The following is a 20,778-nucleotide window of genomic DNA, read 5'->3' as shown; positions in this document are numbered from 1 at the left end:
TCCCTATTACTTTTTTAAATGGCATTAGTTCTGTGTGCTGTTGGTGTATATTTGCATCCACCTGTCCAGTTAGCCCTGCTATCTTGTGTTTTTGCAGCCTCTACAACCCCACGTCAGAGTGTGGGATTCTGTTACTCTATCCACCTTGCAGATTATTGGACTTGGCACTTTTGAGCGTGGAGTAGGATGCCTGGATTTTTCAAAAGCAGTAAGTAACAATTTTTAGAGAAGTAAGCAAGCGAACAAAAAAGCAGGAAAGAAGTTAAGCTCAGTTTTGTGTTTATGTGTCCATGAAGTGATAATCCTGAATTGAAAAATGAGATGCTAGCTATTGCTAACATATTAGCTATTGCTAAATGGCTAGCATTTCGACCTAAGTGCTAAAGTACTTTGGTTTAGTTAGGATGCAAGATATTTTACTTTAATTATTCTTGTAATTATGCTGCCTTGAGGTAGAGCTCCCATGTAGTAGCAGGAAGTGGTTAGAGGAATATGTACAAAGCATAGTACAATTTCACACAAGCAATAGGATGTATTTTTGCCTTACCTTGAATCATAGAAAAGATCTATTTTATTTTAAAAATTCACAGGAAACTTGGCCAATTCTGTACAAATACTGGCTTTTCTTGATGTCATATTTGAGCAGCAGTAACAAACAGACCTTTGTATTTCCTAAAGTCCTGAATTATCTTGGTTTTGAATTGATGACAACATGGGTTTAAAATTTTCCCCAGCAGTCTTTTCTAAGTGTTGAGGCCTTATTCTGAGGGTAAAATAAGACAAGATCTTACTCATTTAAACATTCTGTTTTTTTCTTGAATTGTATATAATTATGATTATAAAGTATACAGGCAACCGTCTATATTTTAGGATACATACTTTTTTAATTTCAAAGATAAATACCCCTGTAGATTTTATGTGACCTCAGTTATATATTCATATTATGTCTTCAGTTCTTAGCCATTGGCAACTGTATTCTGGATTATGGGAGTTTTGTGGGACATGGAGGAAAGGACACTTTTAGAGCAGAAAGATAAATTTTAGTGAATTTAGGAACATTGCTAGCTTGAAGGCACTGAATGTCAAGGGTCCAACAAGTCAGGAATTGGGAGAAAGACATTTAGAAAAGGAGATAAGAGGTCATAAAGGCAATACTTTTGCTACTTTATTTTCTCTCATAAATCTCTATAGCAGGAACTGTTGTCAGGTTGTTGATAACCATTGTTACGGTGTTAAGACCATCTTGAATTGCCTCATAACTCTATCTTTTCTGATTCAGATAATATTCCAATTTAGGCTAAGAGAAAGATAAAGAGGAGAAGAGAGTAAGCTCTGCCCTTCCTCAGTGCCTCTCACTCTTCATTGCAGTGTTTCTCTGTTCCATAACATTGTAAAGCATATTTCACAAATGATACTATTTTAAAAAAGCATTTAATATCATCTATAGTTATTTTTCTTAAACTGGGATACTTAAAATACATGAATGAGAATGGTTTCAGAAAAATAGGAAATTTCATTATAAAAAAGGAATTTCATTATAATTTTACTTAGGTTGTTTATTCAAGTTAATGTAAGTCAGGTGTCTCACAGAAAACTGAAATCAGCAAACTTTAAAATAGCCATGAATTTTAGCTTATTCTGTCAAACTGTCAAAATTTAGTGAGGAACAAAGTTATGAAATTGTGTACATTTCTTCTTGCCTACCACAAGGAAAAATACCTTAATACAGGCAGCAAGAAGGAAGCATAAGATGCAGAAGGGACTAGGATAGCCTCAAAATTAGTCACTATCTCTGAATAATAGGAGTGACTAGATGGCAAGTGGAAATCAACCTGGAGGGATGAGGGGATTTAAATAGAATATTTTTTAAAAGAATCTTTATATTTTTGAGGAAAATACAATTGTAGTAAATAGTGTATTCATTATGTTTCAAAGAGCGATGAGTTTAAAAGATTTTGGGTTATCATACTATTAGCAGTTTTAATAATATGGTATTTCTTTCTTAGAATGTTAGCCCTATCAGTGAATTTTAAAATGCCTCTAATTGACTTTTCTTTAGGATTCAGGTGTTCATTTATGTGTTATTGATGACTCCAATGAGCATATGCTTACTGTATGGGACTGGCAGAAAAAAGCAAAAGGAGCAGAAATAAAGGTAAATTTTTAAAAAACTGAGTATTCTCTCTTAGAGTACGTTACTTGTTTCGCAGGTATTTGGAACTATATTGGTATTAGAACTATCTGTTCTTAAGTCACAAAAGCAGATCTACTAGCCAAATTCAGCAAATTTAGTGATTTGTCATAATCCTTAAGATATTAACACTATAGTTATACAAGATAAAATAGTCAAGCAACTTGAAGCAATTTCAATATTTCAGACATTACTATAATCCTGAAATGCCAGAGTAGATGGATGTGTGATCTCAAATCTTCTTGGTTTTCTTCTTCAATAAAACATGTAATTTCATTCCATCTTTAAAACTTTAGAAATCTAGAGGAAAAATTCAGTAGGAATATGGCTGATGTAACTGAAGGGCTTATGATAAGTTTTTTGGTCTTAATTGTGTTTGTAGGATTATTTTAGAAAATTTAATAGCATTTATAATTGCTATAATTGCATTATAACTCTTTACAGTACAAGGGTTGATCTCTGTGTGGATCAAGCTGTACGTTGCAAGAGAAGAATGTAAAATGCATTGAAGCTGTGTTTATATGAGCCAGAAATGGACTTCTCCCTCTGACAGGCTTTTAAAAAGATTCAAAGTGATAGAATGGCTTTAAAAAGTCTGTGTAATAGTTGCCATACTCTTAAATAACATCACATTTCTCTCCAACTCCTCTCTTAACAGTTTTGTTTTGAGTAAGCTTCAAGCTTTTAGCTTGTTGGGCAAAAAGATTATATGATGTTTAACTTAACATTTTGAAAGAAGTAGATTTGATTGTACTTAAAAGGAATATAAGTTGTCAGAAAACCTCAAACTTTAAAAAGCATAAATGAAGATATAGATTGACTTCCGGTTATTCAGAGTAATTTAACATTGAAACATAGGGAAGTTGCATGAAAATGAAATATGTCAATTTTGATTATTCATAGTAAGGTTTACTAGATGAAGTCTTGTGGTTTTCCTCCTACCGGCGATTTCTCGATCTCCTTTCCAGGACTTTAAATGTTGGTGTTCTTCAGAGTTTTATTCCAGATGCTCCACTGATACTATATGCTGCTCCCATGGCCCCATTTTCTATCTGCTGAGTCCCATATCAGTTATCTCCAGCCCAGATCTCTAACAGGTTTAACTCATATTTCTAGTTGCATCCTAGACATCTTTCTTTGAATGTCCTCTACCACAAATGAAAATCAACATGTTCAAATCTGTACATAATCATCTTTCCTAGCCCCCAACCACCAGTTTCATCCCTTAGTGATTGACACCGCATTTCACCTAGCTACCTAAGCTAGAAACTTGGACATCATTCTTGGCTCTTTTTACCTCACTTCTCACATCCAGGTAGTCAGGAAGTTCTCTAAACACCGTGTCCCAAATATCTGCATTATAACAATTTCTAGTACAAGCTACTGCAAAACAATTGAAATTAACTTAACCTGGCCAGGGGTAGTCACTCACACCTGTAATCTCAGCACTTTGGGAGACCAAAGTGGGTAGATCATTAGATGTCAGGAGTTCAAGACCAGCCCGGCCAACATGGTGAAACCCCATCTCTACTAAAAATACAAAAAAAAAAAAAAAAATAGCCGGATATGGTGGCGGGTGCTTGTAACCCCAGCTACCCTGGAGGCTGAGGCAGGAGAATTGCTTGAACCCTGGAGGCAGAGGTTGCAGTGAGCTGAGATCACACCATTGCGCTCCAGCCTGGGTGACAGAGCAAGACTTCGTCTCAAAAAATAATAAAAATAAAGTTAACTTAAAACAGAGGATGTATTGACTCCTGTTTAGGGAGGAAGAGAAAACCTCTAGTAAAGGTCAGAGGGAGATTTTGACTCAGAAATGACTTGATTCAGGGGCCGGATTACGGGTTGACTGTGTCTCCTCCCTGTCTTGACCTTATTCTGTTCTACTGTAGATGAGCTCCATCCTTGCTTAAGTCACAAGGATTTGGGGAGTTGATACATAACTTTTTAATTTATGTAAGTTTAAAATTCAGTAAGGCGAGGGCACCCCAAGATGACCCAAGCTTGTGGGACCTCTCATGAAAAAAAAATAAAAAATTAACATTAAAATTCAGTAAGGGCCTGGGTGCTGTGGCTCACACCTATAATCCGAGTACTTTGGGAGGCCAAGGCAGGAGGATCGCCTGAGTCCAGGAGTTCGAGACCAGCCTGGGCAAACATAATGAGACCTTATCTCTACCAAAAAAAAAAAAAAAAAAAAGCAGGGTATGGTGGTGCACATTTGTAGTTCCAGCTATTTGGGAGGCTGAGGTGGAAGGATCAGTTGAGCCCAGGAGATTGAGGCTGCAGTGAGCTGAGATTGTGCCACTGCACTCCAGGCAGGGCAACAGAGCGAGACCCTGTCTCAAAAAAAATTTTTTTTAATTTTCAAAATAAAAATAAAATTCAGTAAGGCAACTTAAAAACCGTACTGACAGAAATTAAAGAGGAGGGATATTACATAATCCTGGATAGGAGACAATAAAGATGTCACTTTTGCATATTGAGCTATACATTCAGCATAGTCAAAACTCAGCTTTCATAGGAGTTGACAAACTGAATATATATGGAAATATGAAGGGGAAGGAATAGGGAATAGTCAAGACAATTGTGAAAAAAAAGAATAAGGTCAAAGCACATAAAATATAAAATATCAAGACTTAGGTAATTAAGACATTGTGATACAAACATAGATCAGTGGAAGAGAATCTAGAAACAGGTTACACAAATCAGTTGCTTGACTTATGCCAAAGGTGGCAATGCAGTAGGCACAGAATAATGTTTTCAGTGAATGTTGCTGGATTAATTGGATACTCATGAAAAAAAAATCGCCTTGACCCCTACCTCACAGCATTCAGAAAAATCAATTTTAGATGGATTATGCATCTTACCATGAAAGGTAAAAAACAGTAAAGCTTTTGGAAGAAAATACAGAACACCTTTATAAGTAGATTTCTTAAGGCATATAAAGTACTAACCATAATGGGAGAAAAAGATAAATCATATTAAAAACTTCTCTTTATCAAGACACCTTTTTTTTTTTTTGAGACAGTCTCGTTCTGTCACCCAGGCTGGAGTGCAGTGGCATGATCTTGGCTCAATGCTGCATGCTGCAGCCTCCGCCTCCTGGGTTCAAGTGATTCTCCCGCCTCAGCTTCCTGAGTAGCTGGGATTACAGGCATGTGCCACCAAGCCCAGCTAATTTTTGTATTTTTTTTAATAGAGTCAGAGTTTCACCGTGTTAGCCAGGCTGGTCTCAAACTCCTGATCTCAAATGATCCTCCCATCTCAGCCTCCCAAAGTGCTGGGATTACAGGTGTGAGTCACCACGCCCCGCCTATCAAGACACCTTTAAGAGTGTGAGAAAATATTTGTGATACGTACTTCCAACAAAACACTCATATTCTGAATATATAAGCATCTATAGTTCAGTAAGAAAAAGACAGTTTTTTAAACAGCAAAAGACTTCCGGCACTACATAAAACAGGGTGTCCAGGTGATTAATAAGCATATGTAAAGGTACACAACCGCATTAATTATCAGAGAAATTCAAATTAAAACCCAAGTGCAATACCACTATGCACCTACCAAAATATCTTACATGAAAAAGACATACTAAGGTTGGTGAGGAGGCAAAGTAACTGGAACTCTCACACAGTGTTGCTGGGCATATAAGTTGATAATAGCCATATTATCTGTTCAGTTAGGCGTTGGCAACTGTATTCTGAATTATGGGAGTTTTGTAGGACTTGGAGGAAAGGACACTTTTAGAGCAGAAAGGTAAGTTTTAGTGAATTTAGGTACTTTGTGAATTTAGGAACTTTGTGAATTGTTCCTTAGTGAATTTAGGAACAATTTAGTGAATTTCAGAAAACTATTTGACATAACCTAAAGTCGAACATATGCATGCCTTCTAGCCCAAATTGTTCATCTCAGCAGAAATGTATACATGTGTTTGCTAGAAGGCAAATAGCAGTGCTGTTTATGGTAGCCAAAAACATGGAAACTACCCTGCCCATCAGGAGAATGGATAAGTAAATAATGTGATATTTTCATACAAAAGAATACAATAGAGCAAATAGAATAAACAAGGTACAACTATATGCACCAACACAAATGGATCTTACAAATGAAATGTTAACAAAATAACCCAGACGTGAAGGAATGCGTTGTGTATAATTCCATTTGAATGAAACAGAGAAAAATAATCTTTGCTGCTAAGAATTAGGATAATGGTTAAATAGGGGAAGGGGATAGTGACTGGAAAGGGGATCTAGGGTATTTATGGAATGTTAGTAATGTTTTGTTTCTTGTTCTGAATGCTGAATAGCGATGTTTTCAATTTATAAAACTTTATTGAGCTATGTACTTAAAATCTGTGTGCATATATATATATATATATATATATATATATATATATATATCAATAAAAAGTTAAAAGGATATATCCCGTAAGGCAATACTCATACGCAAAGTGATTTAAACTCATAGATTTCTTCAGTTTATATCTTGACTGTCTTACCACTAGCATGATGGGTATGCTGGGAATATTTTTAGTTAGTTTTACAACCCTTTGATTATCTTAATTTGGCCTAAGATTTAACTGTCGTGTAGTTTTGATTTGTCTGAGTGAAAACTAAAGACTGTTCAGTAAATCTTTAAACTTTACTTAGACTTCCTAAATATATATATAGTTCTATACTACTCAATCACTGTGGAAAATTATATAACAAGCAAGATGTGCTGTACTTTATCTTCAACTTTTGTTGGTCAGGGTCCCATGCTTCACCCAGGCTGGAGTGCAGTGGCTTAATCACAGCTCTCGCAACTTCAAACTCCTGGGCTCAAATGAATCCTCCAGCCTCAGCCTCCCAAGTAGCTAAGACTACAGCACGCACCGCCACGCCGGCTAATTTACTTTTCATAGAGACAGGTCTCACTGTTGCACAGGCTGATCTGTAATTCCTGGCCTCAGCAGTCTTCCCACCTTGGCCACCCAAAGCATTGGGATTACAAGCATAAGCCACAACACCTGGCCTAGATTAGATTTTATTAGTTGAATTTTATTTATGTGCTTATGCAAAGGCCCTTAAGCCCAAATGTTAAGTAACAGAAATGTAAAACTCATGGAAATATTGAAACTATGGGGAAAAAAGAATTTACAACAACCTTTTCAAGTGTCATTTTATTAGTATAACATGAAATTTATTATTTTTAACACGGTTCATAAGACTATCATCTTCATCATGGTTTGGTTTTGTTTTGAGACGGAGTTTCACTCTGTCACCCAGGCTGAAGTGCAGTGGTGCAATCTCAGCTCACTGCAGCCTCTCCCTCCCGGGTTCAAGCAATTCTCTGCCTCAGCCTCCCAAGTAGCTGGGATAAAGGCGCCCACCACCACGCCTGGCTAATTTTTTGTATTTTTAGTAGAGACGGGGTTTCACCATCTTGGCCAGGCTGATCTTGAACTCCTGACCTCGTGATCCACCCGCCTCAGCCTCCCAAAGTGTTGGGATTACAGGCTTGAGCCACCACGCCCCGCCCATGTTGTTTTGCCAAAAGGAAATGCTTCCGTACACATAAAGTTCTTTGCTAAGTTAAAAAGTGGACATTAATGATCACCCTGTAAATAAACACTAATAATAAGTAGCTTTACAGGCATGTAGGTAGGTTTCACCTCACTGTTAAGTTTGAGTAGATGATTTTACTATAAAATATCAATTGGCCGGGCACGGTGGCTCACGCTTGTAATCCCAGCACTTTGGGAGGCCGAGGCGGGCGGATCACGATGTCAGGAGATCGAGACCACGGTGAAACCCCGTCTCTACTAAAAATACAAAAAATTAGCCCGGTGTGGTGGCGGGCGCCTGTAGTCCCAGCTACTTGGAGAGGCTGAGGCAGGAGAATGGCGTGAATCTGGGAGGCAGAGCTTGCAGTGAGCTAAGATTGTGCCACTGCACTCCAGCCTGGGTGAGAGAGCGAGACTCTGTCTCAAAAAAAAAAAAAAAAAAAAAATCAATTTAGTGAGAATTATGATTTACTGAAATTATAGAAATACACTGTTTTAGAATAATATCCTCAATTGAAATCGTTTTAATGAAAAAACTAGTAATTTATTCTTGAGTCTCATGCTTGTATTCTTCCTATTCCACCATAAATCTTTTAAACTTAATGCCTGTCTTTGCTAGATTTTTTTGAGGGAAAAAAGCATAAAAGCTCTCTGGAAATGTTTTTGTTTTAATTTCTGTAGGAATCAGTATTGACCATTCTAAATCTACTTTTTAAGAGTTCAGCCTGAAGGACATATCTCTAAATTAGTCCTAATCTCTAAATATTTTGTTGAGGCTGGGCGCAATGGCTCATGCCTGTAGTCCCAGCACTTTGGGAGGCTGAGGTGGGCGGATGACTTGAGGTCAGGAGTTCAAGCCCAGCCTAGCCAACATGGTGAAACCATGTCTCTCTTGAAAATAAAAAACTTAGCTGGGCATGGTGGCGGGCGCCTGTGGTCCCAGCTACTGGGGAGGCTAAGGCAGGAGAATCACTTGAACTCCGGAGGCAGAGGTTGCCGTGAGCTGAGATCACTCCTTTGCACTCTAGCCTGGGTGACAGCAAGACTACATCTTAAAAAAAAAAAAAAAAAAAAATTGTTGCATGAATGAATGCTCCATAATAATAGTACAAAGAAAGATAAGATTTTCTTTTTTTTTTTAATACAAATAACAGTGTCTTTAAGAAAGAATGTACATTGCTCTTAAATTTGATAGTTTTAAGTGTACTTCTCTGGCATGTGCAAGAAGTTAAAGGTATTCATATAAATGTCTTTCTAATGCAAAGTTTTTATAAATAGCATAAAGGTGATAAAATACAAGGACATCAAATTTAAATCATCCCAAAAATACATTATCAAAATTTTTCGGGAAAATTATCTTAGAAGAAGAGGCATTTTCTCAAAATCTTTCCCTATTATTAATTGTAAGTAGCAGTAATTGAATTGATACTTGAAGGAGATAAGGATATACATTCATCTAAAGCTTTATTTCCCTTTTCATAGACAACAAATGAAGTTGTTTTGGCTGTGGAGTTTCACCCGACAGATGCAAATACCATAATTACATGCGGTAAATCTCATATTTTCTTCTGGACCTGGAGTGGCAATTCACTAACAAGGAAACAGGGAATTTTTGGGGTAAGAATCAGATTGTTTTAATGTCATTAGGTGTATAAAACTTTAATTTTTTTAATTGTTTAGTAAGCATCAAGTTGTCATGCCAAAAAGAAAATTGAAAATTTTTGTTGTTTCCTTGTAGAAATATGAAAAGCCAAAATTTGTGCAGTGTTTAGCATTCTTGGGGAATGGAGGTGTTCTTACTGGAGACTCAGGTGGAGTCATGCTTATATGGAGCAAAACTACTGTAGAGCCCACACCTGGGAAAGGACCTAAAGGTACAGTATTCTTATATTAAACTCATTTCTTATGATTCTCACATAGTGCTCTTTCAGTCCCATCTCTTAGACCAGGAGAGAAAGAGCTGCAGTGTAACAATATGAGCAAGTCACCAACATACCTTTTGTTTTCAACATTCTTCATAATCTTTTTTTAATGAAATTATTTATCCAGTTATTTATTAAGCTTATATAACCCACATTTGACTATACTGAACCATTCCCTTTAGGAAGTTAATAATTAGAAAGAAATGATATGGATATATGTTAGTTTAAAAAGTATAAAAGCTCACTTTCCCCTGAGCTGGTTCTGGGATATCTGTTAGGGCAGAATGCATGGCCATGTGATAAAATGGGAGAGGGGAGAAAAAAGGAATAAACTCATAATTCAATCCACTTCTCCTTTTTCTTTTCCTCACTGCAGCCCTTCTTCGCAACCTTAGTGTAGGGGTCCTTGGCATCCATTCAACTTTACCTCAAATCAGTTTTCCTAAAAAAACACAGATTTATTTTATTCTTAAGTTTTATTTGCACCCAAATATACAGGTCTTCTTTGTCCTTTTCTATGGTAAATGAAAAAAATTAGAGGAAGGACATGGAAAATAACCTTTTTTAAACCCCGTTTTTCCTTACTATTTAAGAATAATCAAACTTTGAAAAAAAATGTCCAGAGCACCATGTACTTCCTTCAGAGTAGGAGGTTCTAAGAGAAAAATTGGAGACCTGGTTCTAAAACCAGTGGGCCAGGAGAAGAGAGAGATTCTTAGCAGCAGCAGGTGGTAACAGTAGAAATAGAACTGGCTAGGTCAGCCAGTCCTTGATAATTCACCCAAAAAAAAGTAAGAAAGGAGGTAATGGGGAAATCACCCTGAGTTTTCTGAGACATTTCCCCTGGGGATTGGCAGGGGAACGTGTCCTTTCTCTTATTCATTCGCCTCCCCTAAACACACTGGAACAACTCCTTACCTCTCTCTCTCTCTCTCTCTCTCTCTCTCTCTCGAGTCCCTGCATCAGGCCATGAAAATCACCCTAAGTGATTTATGAATAAGGGAATCCCTGTTCATGTGCTCAGAAAGACCCGATTTACGTATCTGCCTTCCCCAATAAGTTTTCCTTGGGCTAGCACGGTGTCTGGCATTTGCTGTTAGCTGTTTGAAAACTATTTGTCAGACATTAAGGAAATAACTTTCATCTTAACTTTGGGTGTCAATGTAGAAGTAAAAGTTGAGTAGTATCGATGAAAGCACTATTTTCACCGAAATGTGGAATTTAAATTTCACATTACTGTTTTCTTGTGACTGCACAGAGTTTTATACTGTATTTTTTAGGAAAGATATTCAGATGCTCCTTGACTTCTGGATGGTGTTATATCCCGATAAATCTATCATAATGTCAAAAAATAATAAATTGAACCAACATAAGTCAAGGACCATCTGTACTAAATTAATGTTTTAATTAAATGTTTTTCAAATCCATTCACCTGAATTTCTAAGCTTGGCAGTTGAATTGAATTAGACATATTAAGAAGTTTAAAACAAGAAGCCTTAAATTGTATTACCGTTGACTCCTATCTCAGTCACTGGCCATATATTCTTAGCCTCTTTCATTCCGTTTAGGTTCAAAATTTACATACGAGAAGAATGGCGGTGGGTTGAGGGTTCTTAAAAAATAGAGTTACAACAACAATATATTATCAACTACTTTTCCCATTTATTTCTCTTTTCTTTTTTTCTTATTTTTCTTTCCTGGGAACATTTACTTAGTATCAGAAATGCCAGGAATAGCATAGTATATTAAAACAGTGACTTTTAAATTGTTCACGAATCTCCAACACTGAGCAGAATTTGCGTATAAATATACCCTTTTGTTATCCTTAATATTTGTGTTCAGGTTGGGGACAGGAAGAAGAGGTTCAGAGGTTTTTATTTTGATCTTTGAAAAATTTATTGCTTAACCTATCTACATATGCACAAACAGGAAACAGGAAATCCAATCTTGTAAATTGCTGGCACATGAAATGGCCTGTGTTGTACTTTGCCACATGACTAACCCTATTATGGGCAAAGTTGCTAAGACTTTGAGGTTTTCAATTGGCTGGAAAGGATTTGGTGAGCGTAGTGAAATAAATGGAAGTCTAGACCAGAATAAGTGCCCACAGTTTCCATTTTCTAATTCTTGCCCCCAGATTTCAGTAGATCCAATTTACATATTCCCAACTATGGCATTTCTGCACCTGTGGCAGTCTTACCAACCAAAATTTGAGTGTACTGTGGCATCCTGTCTGATAAAAGGAGATTTTTGGATGGAAGAAGTATAATTGCACAACTAATCCTTTTACTTTTGTAATAGGAGACAAACCAAAACTGTATTTTATGTCTTAAAAGTGCTCTTATATATTTTTTTCTTGTTTCCAAACCATTTCTTCCTTAAATTAATGGGAATCTTCAAAGTAATTAGTGTTTTCTGTTTCTTAAGTAGGTATGAGGTATTTGTTATTTATTTCCTACACATATGAAATAGATTGAAATTGTTCTAATGCAAAATAATTTGTAATCTTTTAAGTGCGTAAGTGGAAGTTGAGAGTATCTACGGAACCATTAAAATGTTCACCATTCTTAAGTCTTGCAAAGGAGCTAAGAAACACTGCCATTTTATGTGCTCTCCAAATAATCAAATGGGCCCAGTTGCTAAGAATACAACATAAATTTCAAAGTCTCCCTAATATTTGATTCTTTAAACAGGCACAGAAAGCCTTCCAAACATCTTTATTTGGCAGGCAGTGTAAACTTGCTTTTTATGGAAGCTTTGTTTCTGTTAGAGATGAGAAGAAAGGGTGAGATTTGTGATTAAGTTTGGATGGACTTGACCACATGAGTAAGCCTGAAGGCAGAATAGGTTTTTTTAATTCAAGGATAATTATTTTCCTTGGCAGGAATTTCAAACATTATTTGGCAACTGGAATATCAGAAATACAGGCCCATAAGAAAGACATCTTTGGCTATAAATTTGTTTTATAGGTAAATACTATATAAAGGAAACTTTGATAATTTGTTTAAATTGGAAACACTGAATTTTTTAAGCTAAATAGATACTAGGTCCACCTCAGGAAATAACTTTCCTGGGGTGAGAAGGACTCACTGACTTGATCACTATATAGAGAATTTTTATTTCTGGTGAAGCATTTTTTTCTTCATATTTTTTTTCCAGTTTTCCATCATTCTGGGAGGATTTTAAGTGTTTAACAAGGTTTTCGTCATGTTTAGAAATACAGAAAGCAGACTTAAGCATAGAAAAACTTTATTTTCTTACATTCTGATGGAGAACTATGAAACTCCTACACCTCTGCTTTTTGTGTTTTCTTACATGATACCTTCAGGCTACTCTTGTTTGTTTGACCATGCATAGGGAAATAAGCCTAAAATTTGTTTTTCTCTATTTTTAATATCCAAATAAAGCCAATAGTCCTCTCAGAAAATTCTCATCTCTCAGGTGTCCTCCCTGTCGTGGTAACATCAGAACAGAGATAGATACTTGTCTGCCTATCCCACTGAACACAGTTGTGTTGTTCAATTTTTAAGGTATTTTTAGATGATAAATGTTGATGTAAGTGGAGACACTTGACACAGCAAGTTTGTTGGAGTTCTACTTCCAGCTCTGCTGAATTGGGCAAGCTGTCCTCCAAATCAAGCAAGCCCTTTCCTGTCTCCCTGCCATATATACCCATCTATTAAGTATTTGTACCACTAGCATACTCAAACTGAGACAGAATTTTTTTTAGGATACCAAAGCCTTAGAAATTTTAGTCAGTTTGTTAAGTATAATAGCAGCTCAAATAGATGAGTAAAAAAGAAGAATCTCAGTAACAGCTTTGAGATATAATTCACATACCATGAAATCTACCCTGTTGAAGTATGCCTTTAAAGTTCAGTGGTTTTTAGTATATTTACACGGTTGTGCAGCCATCACCACTATCTAACCTAAGGACATTTTCATCACCCCAAAAAGAAAGCCTGTACCCATTAGTAGTCACTTTCTATTTCTCCCTCCCCTCAGACCCTAGGTAACCACCAATTTCCTTTAGGTCTCTATAGATTTACTTGTTCGGGACATTTCATATAAATGGAGTCATACAATGTGTGGTCTTTTATGACTTGCTTCTTTCACTTAGTTTTTTTTTGTTTGTTTGTTTTGTTTGTTTGTTTGTTTTTTTTTTGAGACGGAGTTTCACTCTTGTTGCCCAGGCTGGAGTGCAGTGGTGCGATTTCGGCTCACTGAACCTCTGCCTCCCAGGTTTAAGCGATTCTCCTGTCTCAGCCTCCCAAGTAGCTGGGATTACAGGCATGTGCCATCATGCCTGGCTAATTTTGTATTTTTAGTAGAGACGGGGTTTTGCCATGTTGGCCTGGTTGGTTTCAAACCCCCGACCTCAGGTGATCCACCCACCTCGGCCTCCCAGAGTGCTGGGATTACAGGTGTGGGCCACAGCGCCCAGCTTTCACTTAGCATTATGTTTTTAAGATTCATCCATATGGTGGTAGCAATGTGTCAATACCTCATTCCTTTTTATGGCTGAGTAATATCACATTGTATAGACATACTATGTTTTTAAAATCTATTCATCAGTTGAGGAACAGTTTTAGAAAATGAATAGTTAAACCTGAATTTTTTGAAGACGACTAAGGGCTATTTATTGACTTACTTTGGCCATATTTCAATAAGGTTCTACCTTCCCATTTTGAACCTGGTAACTAATTCTGTAGGACATCGTCTTCCAAAAAGCTTTACTCTTGCTCTGCTAGCCTATCTAGCTAAAGAGCTTCTCTGAGTAAGGCATTTATGAATACCAGAGAAAAAGGTATGAGTACTATCATCTTATTCTCACCTTTAAAAGGGGGCAAAATATAATTAACCACATGTGTTTGCCTAAAATACCTTTTATGTATCCCCTTGGTTGCTCCCTGGGTACTTAACAAAGTGCTATGGGTATACAAGAAAACTGGGCTGTTATTTAGCCATCACATTGGTACAGCTGAATCAATTTTTAAAATACTGAAATTATTCTCTGCTAGTAGGTCAAAAGCCATCACTGCAGGTATCCATTGCCTACCTTTGTCCTAATAACTTCCATAGTGCCCCCATATCTCAGCAAATAAAGGGGAGTAATCCTTGGCACAGCAGAAGGCCTCTGGGTTAACAATGGTTGTAAAACGTTAAGCATTGTGACTGTTAACTCAGAAGGAAACAAAGATGTTTTTGCAAAGTTAAAGGAACATCAAGGTGGGAGACTTGAGTCTAGTCACAGCTTTGTTATTAGCTAACTGTGTGGTATCCCCTAAGCTGCTCCCGTACCTCTTGTGTCTTGAGCTCTAATATCAGAAGAGTAACACCTACCCTAGCTACCATACAAGATGATTAGGACAGATAGTAAAGTTCTGAAACCTGTACTATATCCCCTTTCATCTGTGGAATTATCACTACTTTTGCTTTGGTTTTTTGTAGGAAAATATTTTGAAATACTTTCAGAGTAAATAAATATTGACATAAATGCAAAAGTTTGTATTATACCCTAAACTTTACTACCTGCTTCGCATGGAAGACTTTCTGAAAATAGGTTTTTGATTGAGTCATATGAACTTTCTGATTATTAACTCTAGTTCTACTGAAGTTTTTTTCCAGGTAGACACTAAAATCTGATGAAAAGTATTATCACTAGTGTTTTTATTTTTCTCTCATATTAGGTGTATATCAAATCAGCAAACAAATCAAAGCTCATGATGGCAGTGTGTTCACACTTTGTCAGATGAGAAATGGGATGTTATTAACTGGAGGAGGGAAAGACAGAAAAATAATTCTGTGGGATCATGATCTGAATCCTGAAAGAGAAATAGAGGTAAGGATGGAAACAGAATATAAAAATATTAAATGCTCTAAACTCAGGTATTTTGTCCCACATTAAGATAACTTACACTTTTCTGGCAAACTTATTAAATTCTTATAATTTCATTTCCTTCCCTCAAGAAAGGAGTTTGTTGTTGCCTTTAAGATAACTTTTTAAAAAAAGAAAAAAGACCATTAAACAAAATAATTTGAAAGAATATTTTTAAAGATTAGGCAGAATAATTTTCCTGTTAAAACCAGAACAAATGTCACAAAGTTTAATTTTTCTTCTCTTTTTTGGTGATTTATATTTTGGATTTATTCTTAGTGTTTTTTTTCTACATGTAACATTCTTTCCAGAGAAAATCTTCTGGAAAATCCTCTTAAAAACAAGATCCTGATAGTACTGCTCTTGGATTTTATTTCCAAGAAGATGGATAATAAAGAGTTGCTTAATCACAACCTTCAGTTCATACTGAAAATGCAACTTCCATCACTATTTTCTTCACAGATAACTCATATCCTTTGTTATTAAAAGCTATACAATCTAGTTCACTCCTTCCTTTCCCATTTCTAATGTAAATTTGGATTACTCTTAGAGTTCAGTTATTTGTATTTTTAGGAGTAATTTTAGATCCCACTTGATAAAGTGGGATTTATAATTTCATTATTTCAGAATCATTCTTTGAGATTAGTATTAAATGTATTAACACAGCTTTCACTGAGATTATTCCATGTATTGCATTAAATGAAATTGCTCTCCCAAGGAGTCCTATTATTATAATACTTTACAATATATTGTTTTTTAATTTACAAAGAACTTCCACATTACATTTTTTTAATTGACACGTTGTAATTGAATATATTTATGGATACAATCTGATGTTTTGATGCAGATATACTGTATAGTAATCCAGTCAGGGTAGTTAGTATGTCTGTTGCCTCATGCATTTATCATTTTTTTGTGGTGAGAATATTTTTATATTTTGATCTTTATAACAATCAAGAGTAGATAGGGCATGTATTATTATCCTTATATTACAGAAAATGTTTCTTAGGCTAAGTAACTTACCCAAAGTAATGTAACTAATATAACTAATAAGTAACAAAACCCGACCACATTCTTCATATGATTTCATGTGATCTAATAGAACTTATTTCTTTTTGCCTTTTTTTTTTTTTTTGAGGTGGAGTCTTGCTCTGTCGCCCAGGCTGGAATACAGTGGCCCAGTCTTGGCTAACTGCAACCTCTGCCTCCTGGGTTCAAGCGATTCTCCTGCCTCAGCCTCCTGAGTAGCTAAGATTATAGGCGCCCGCCACCACACCTGGCTAATTTTTGTATTTTTAGTGGAGATGGAGTTTCACCATGTTGGCCAGGCTGGTCTCGAACTCCTGACCTCAGGTGATCCACCTGCATTGGCCTCCAAATGTGCTGGGATTACAAGTGTGAGCCACCGTGCCCAGCCTTTTTTTTTTTTTTTTTTTTTTTTTTTTTTTTACCTATTCTTAACTCTTAACTCCTAAAGTCATATAAAATATACATTTAAAATTAACTGAAGCAAAGAATGTTGATAATTATTATAACTTCTGTATAATAAAATGTAATTGGACAAATAAATTAGTATGAGATTACCATATTCAAATTTCAGCTTTTGTCATAATTACCTCATAATTGCTTACAGCTATAAATGCAGGCTTCGAGTAGTAATTAATGCATATTAGTATGTATATGGTGACTTTACACTTTTTTTTCTAGGTTCCTGATCAGTATGGCACAATCAGAGCTGTAGCAGAAGGAAAGGCAGATCAATTTTTAGTAGGCACATCACGAAACTTTATTTTACGGGGAACATTTAATGATGGCTTCCAAATAGAAGTACAGGTAAGCTGTGTGATATTAACCATTAACTGAATATTTTTTATGATATTCTTTGGTTCTTATAACAATGAGTGTCTTTCATTTTCAGGGTCATACAGATGAGCTTTGGGGTCTTGCCACACATCCCTTCAAAGATTTGCTCTTGACATGTGCTCAGGACAGGCAGGTGTGCCTGTGGAACTCAGTGGAACACAGGCTGGAATGGACCAGGCTGGTAGATGTGAGTGAAGCAGGATGCGATTATTAACCTCCCCACAGAAACTCCTCACACTGGCAGTTGAGAGCAGCAAAGTAAAAAGGACTAAGTGTTGATTCAAACCAAATGTAAACATATGGTTTAGTAATAGAGGGTGGAGGTAAGAGGGTAGTGTTTAAAGTGTGAACATGAACCGATTTTAAAGAAGTAAGTTAGGCCGGGCGAGGTGGCTCACACCTGTAATCCCAGCACTTTGGGAGGCCAAGGCGGGCGGATCACGAGGTCAGGAGATCGAGACCATCCTGGCTAACATGATGAAACCCTGTCTCTAGTAAAAATACAAAAAATTAGCCAGGCGTGGTAGTGGGCACCTGTAGTCCCAGCTACTTGGGAGGCTGAGGCAGGAAAATAGCATGAACCCAGGAGGCGGAGCTTGCAGTGAGCCAAGATCACACCACTGCACTCCAGCCTGGGCAACAGAGCAAGACTCCGTCTCAAAAAAATAAAAAAAGAAGTAAGTTAGCAGCATAAAAGCTCAATTTGTCCATCAGCTTCAGTAGTAAAATCATAAAGATTTCACCTATCTACATAGCATTAATTATTATGGAAATATTTGTGCCTCGGGTGGCATTGCAGTTGGATTCAGTAAGTGCTGCTCACTAACAGGCTCTACTGTCTTCTTTCTGGGTGGTCTCTTACTGTATTTCCTCTCTACCCAACCCGGATATCCACCTTCTCTAGCCCAAAAGGTGTATATAAGTTCTTTGTGGATGCTAAAGAACTGTACCAGTGTTTGTTGTTATTCTTATTATTGTTCCACTCCCTAGCCACAAGCTGGTTGTCCCTTTCTCTCACCACTCTGTCAGCATATCCCCTTCATGCTCTGAAATTCTTTTTCCTCTCATATCTGTGTGGTATTTCTCATTAGCTACAAAGTTGATTGAAATTTTATGTTTGTATGAAACAGGTTATTCTCAGATGTTTTTGCCACTGTCCCCATAGATCTAGGGAGACTTTCTCATATACTCCCCAACAGCTGTCTCTCTCTTTTCTAGGAACCAGGACACTGTGCAGATTTTCATCCAAGTGGCACAGTGGTGGCCATAGGAACGCACTCAGGCAGGTAGGGTCTTTAAGTGAGCTGTGTAATCTGAAGTGGTGGGATGTTTAAATGCTATTCAGGAGTGTTCTCAATCTGATCTGGAGAAATAATCTCTTAAGTGGCACACTAATATGCTTGTTGTTCTTATCCGTTTTTTATATTCATACAATTCAGTTATTTTTTGAGCACCTGCCTTTTGCTATATGCTATTGTGTGTATTCAGAATACATCAGAAAACAAAACAAAAATTCCTGCCCTGTGAAGCCCACATTTTAGTGTGTATGGGACAGAATAAAAAACAAGCCCTGACGCAGCCAGGCACAGTAATCCCAGCACTTTGGGAGACCAAGGTGGGCGGATCACCTGAGGTCAGGAGTTCGAAACCAGCCTGGCCAATGTGGCAAAACCCCGTCTCTACTAAAAATACAAAAATTAGCCAGGCATAGTGGCGCACACACCTGTAATCCCAGCTCTTCGGGAGGCTGAGGTAGGAGAATCAGCTGAACCTCGGAGACAGAGGTTGCAGTGAGCCGAGATTGTGCCACTGCGCTCCAGCATGGGTAAGAGAGCAAGACTCCATCTCAAAAATAGTAATAATAAGGCCAGTTGCAGTAGCCCACGCCAGTAATTCCAGTGCTTTGGGAGGCTGAGGCAGGAAGATCGCTTGAGGCCAGGAGTTTGAGACCAGCCTGGGTGAGACCCCATCTCTACAAAAAATAAAAAAGAAAAATAATAAACATTATCACGAATTATATTATAAAATGTTAAGAACCATGTGAGGATAGGGAAAATGATGGGAGATTAAGAGGGAGTGCAGTTGCAAAATGATAGAGTGGTCATTATGGGCTTCATTGAAAAGGAGTTGCAGATTTGACTTTTCCTTTGTGAAATTAGAAGAATCAGAAAATTTCTCTCCTCATCTTTTATGCAGGGGAAGGATTCGAAGCTGATGTAACACCATTGAGCATTTATAAGTTGTTTGTGCTATACCTTTTGCCATCCTCTTTTTTAAAATGCTACGCAGATATATAATAAAGATATATTTTCTAAAATAATTTAAGACTTATCTTGCAAACCTTGTATAGTACCTTTAACATGTTTATGATTTATATATCTTTAATTGACTCAACTTTATTGCCTCTGCTAGTAAGTAGTCCTCCTCACATTTTTTAAGGAGACAAAGAAAAACATGAAGTCAATTTTCCCAAAATTAAACTCATTAAAAAATGTGGAATGCTGATTTTTAATGGGGTGAGACTATTGTGAACACGCTTATATAAATATTTTTGTTTCTATATAAGACTGAAATACTTTAAACCAACTAATTCATTTAATTCTAACTAAATTTAGTCATTTAGAGGGGTTTTTTTATAGCAATTTTTCCTTCTGGCTGTAAGATACAAATTAACACCTGAAATGTGAAAACATTCCAATTTCTTCTTACATATAGTGCTGCAGAATCTTTCAGAATAATGGAAAAATAGGTCTTTAAAGATAATTGAATTATGAATGTGAAACTAGAGATGCTATTGAGTGAAATCATTGAATTTTAGAATTAGGCTGCTTGAGAGAGCAATTGGTGATACTTTGCAAATATAGAAGGCTAGCTCAGATCTTCCCCAAAACACATGTTAGTAATAGATCGTTATGAGGTTTAAAAGCACTTAGACTTGGACATTTGGCCATTTGGACCGAGTTTGGTCCATTCTCTTTGAGGAAGACACATGACAGGTCACTGTAGGATTTGGAGGAAATTATTTTCTTCAACAAAAAAAAATTGTTGTTAAGCACATAGGAAACTATCTGAGGTGTAGTGCTGATCTAGTTTTCAGAAAACCACAAAGCAATTCACTTCAGATCTCTATTTTTGGCAGCTAAACAGATACCACAAATGCTAAAGTCCTTGAAATAATAAAAGTAAGAGATATCATTTATTCAGTGTCTGATGGATGACCTTGTGCTAAATGCCTTTTTTTTTTTTTTTTTTTTTGAGATGGAATCTCGCTGTGTCACCCAAGCTGGAGTGCAGTGGCACGATCTCGGCTCACTGCAAGTTCTGCCTCCCGGGTTCATGCCATTCTGCTGCCTCAGCCTCCAAAGTAGCTGGGACTACA

General features: G+C 36.8%; 1 protein-coding gene across 10 annotated transcripts in view; it reads left to right on the top strand.

Annotated features, from left to right (window-relative positions):
- The window catches only part of EML4 (EMAP like 4), a 169,223-nt gene that overhangs the window by 122,953 nt on the left and 25,492 nt on the right, over positions 1–20,778 (top strand). For all 10 annotated transcript variants that reach the window (XR_010115757.1, XR_008650929.2, XR_010115758.1 and 7 more), the window contains 8 exons: positions 98–208; positions 2,060–2,155; positions 9,219–9,353; positions 9,475–9,610; positions 15,349–15,500; positions 17,244–17,369; positions 17,455–17,586; positions 18,618–18,685. Coding sequence is in view for 7 of the 10 variants with exons in the window: in XM_055242956.2 (XP_055098931.1) it covers positions 98–208; positions 2,060–2,155; positions 9,219–9,353; positions 9,475–9,610; positions 15,349–15,500; positions 17,244–17,369; positions 17,455–17,586; positions 18,618–18,685 (956 nt within the window). In the remaining 3 variants the exon portion in view is untranslated. The remainder of the gene's footprint in view (positions 1–97; positions 209–2,059; positions 2,156–9,218; positions 9,354–9,474; positions 9,611–15,348; positions 15,501–17,243; positions 17,370–17,454; positions 17,587–18,617; positions 18,686–20,778) is intronic.

The sequence above is a fragment of the Symphalangus syndactylus genome, chromosome 14 (genome assembly GCF_028878055.3).
Source record: "Symphalangus syndactylus isolate Jambi chromosome 14, NHGRI_mSymSyn1-v2.1_pri, whole genome shotgun sequence".
NCBI classification, from domain to species: domain Eukaryota; kingdom Metazoa; phylum Chordata; class Mammalia; order Primates; family Hylobatidae; genus Symphalangus; species Symphalangus syndactylus.
The sequence above is the reverse complement of the archived record's forward strand: the minus strand, read 5'-3'. Positions and strand labels throughout refer to the sequence as shown.